Genomic DNA, 2,456 nt, shown 5'->3' with positions numbered 1-2,456 from the left:
GGCGACGGACACCCAGCACCGCTCCCCGCGGCCAGCGAGCCCGGAGCGCCTCAGCGCCGACAGCCTCTCCTACCGACTGCACTTACCAGCCCGAATAAATAGCACTGGGGATAGCAAAACACAGGGCAGGTTATCTCCTGAGCTCCGCTGCTATGGGGCTGCTACATATTCACCCTTATTTCAATCTGCTGTGGAATAATGCAATTTAGAGTATCATTTGATGACTGCACTAAGGAAATAACAATTCTGCCTTGATTAGCTTTCAATATGATTTGAAGTTCTGAAATAAGGTGCACACCTAATCTTGTCAAATCCATCTGAAAACCTAACCAAACAAGCTTAAGACAGTCAGGAACAGAATCATCAGTCTCCAAAGCTGATGTAGTGCGAACTAGATTTTTTTTCATTATCTTAAGAATACAGTTTAAGAACTAAGCTGTCCTGACCACCACTGAAGGTCTGTAAGAGTCTCATTTCCTAAGGACAAGAGAAAACAGTGACCTACAAGGTCTAGTTCAACTCCTCCAGGTGTTTCTGGAATGCTGTGTCCTGCCCAGATGCATACTGCAGTTTTGGGAGGCATTCACAGGTGACACAAGGTGAGATTCATCCAGAAAAATAGAAGTGCCAACTGCAGATATACTTTATGTAAGAACTGACTTGAGGTAGGAATCTTGTGTGCTGGCCTGTTACATCCCCACTACATCTACTCTGCATGAGAGCCTCTTAGTGCTGCCAAGAAAGATGGTGTAAAAGCATTTAATTTGTCTAGCGTGGCATACAAGTCTATGTATACATGCATATAAGCACTTGGAAAGAAAATATGTTAAGAAAGGGAAGTATAGAAATTTATATTCACTCAGTAAAGAGGGGAGCGAGAGGAAAGAGGAAGAGGAGATTTTAATCCCCAAGAGGGATCCATGTCCTTGAGCTCCAGTGAGTTCACTGTGCAACACTGAAGCCTGAGTTCCAAAAGCCTCTCTCATCCATGTGCTGCTAAGTGTGGTAAAGCCCCCACACTTAGAGGGTCAGGAGGGACATGAAGGTTGCCAGCGCAGCATGACCAGTCTGCACCACTGTAATAAATACCAGGAAAAGACAGAAAATAAATTATTATGGCCCTTGCTTACTGTCACCAGCTTCCTTTCAAAGAGGAAACACTTCAGCAGGGAGTTGGATGTGTGTGCATGGCTAGTGCAATACCTGATTAGGGTGCCAGAAAACTCGGGGGTGCCGTTCTCTATAGCCTCAAATCCACTCTGCTTCAGAGGCTCACCCTGCCTTTCAGAAACATCTGGATCCTACCAAGGCCACCATTAATACAGGCAGATTCTCAATTAAAAGTAGCATATATAATAAAGTATATAAATATAAAAGTAGCATATATAATAATAAAGTAGCATATTTTTCCAAATACAATCCATTCCTTTTAATTTTTTCAGTTTTCTACCCTTCAATTACTTCTCTCAGTCACAATCCACAGATTCACTGGTGGAAATTCTTGTTTACAATACTGAAATCAAGATGCATGCTGATCAATGTCAGCGATGAAAAAGCAATTTTCACAAGATATACTTTGGAAAAAGACCTGTGTGATCTACTCAGAAGGTACTTTAAACAGAGGTGGTAGTGAAATGACAAAATATTAACAAATGTTTTTAGGTTGCTTAATGTTTCCATCAAAAAATGATACATTAGATCACCTGTGGCAGGAGTTCATGGGTGTTTTGTTAAGGAATTACAGCCAGTCAGGTGACAAGGAGCCAAGTGCATAAGAAATGGAGCAGTTATTAGTTGAACAGCCCAGAGCTATCTCAATTGACACGTTTAGCCAACGAAGTTCTTCTAGCAATTTCACTGCCCTCATGTCAGCGTTAGATGGCAGCAAACACCTGTAAGTTAATACAGGGCAGGCGTTCAGAATGCTGAACCTAGGTGACAACTGTGCAGCACCAAACCCTTCAAAGTGCAAATCCAGTTCTTGTCAGCCCCAGGTCCTGAGGAACCCTGAGAACCTCTACTTCAAAACAAGCGAAAAGCCAAACCATACCAACCAACCAATCAAAATTTAAAAGAACACATCAAGTGCCATCCAAGGCCAAGCCTTAAAGTAAAGAACACACGTCTTAAAGTGACCTCAGATGGGAACTCCAAGGCCACCAAGTGATTTATTGACATCAGAAGGGCTTTGTTTGTCACTGCCTACAGTTCACTCCATGGCTGCTTATGTCTTCTGCCCCCTGCTCCTCACCCTCCTCCTGCAAAGATTGAGTTTGTCTAACTCCTACAACTACACGGCACTTTGGCATTACTTGCCAGAATTGTAGGATATCAAGGGTGGATTAAAATTAAACACGGCTGGCATATTTTCCTGATAAGAGAAAGAAACAGAATCATCTTTTGAAGTATGACACTTCACTTTTCTGTTGAATCATTTTTCTTAATTTCACTCAGCG

At 42.4% G+C, this 2,456-nt stretch overlaps 1 protein-coding gene across 1 annotated transcript in view; it reads right to left on the bottom strand.

Annotated features, from left to right (window-relative positions):
• Nucleotides 1-2,456, bottom strand: part of TMEM164 (transmembrane protein 164) — a 31,889-nt gene that overhangs the window by 6,952 nt on the left and 22,481 nt on the right. The window contains exon 5 of the mRNA XM_017743161.1: nt 1,251-1,262. Within this exon, the coding sequence (XP_017598650.1) occupies nt 1,251-1,262 (12 nt within the window). The remainder of the gene's footprint in view (nt 1-1,250; nt 1,263-2,456) is intronic.

Source organism: Corvus brachyrhynchos, unplaced genomic scaffold (assembly GCF_000691975.1).
Source record: "Corvus brachyrhynchos isolate BGI_N302 unplaced genomic scaffold, ASM69197v1 scaffold398, whole genome shotgun sequence".
Lineage (NCBI taxonomy): Eukaryota > Metazoa > Chordata > Aves > Passeriformes > Corvidae > Corvus > Corvus brachyrhynchos.
This window is presented reverse-complemented; position numbering and strand designations above follow the sequence as displayed.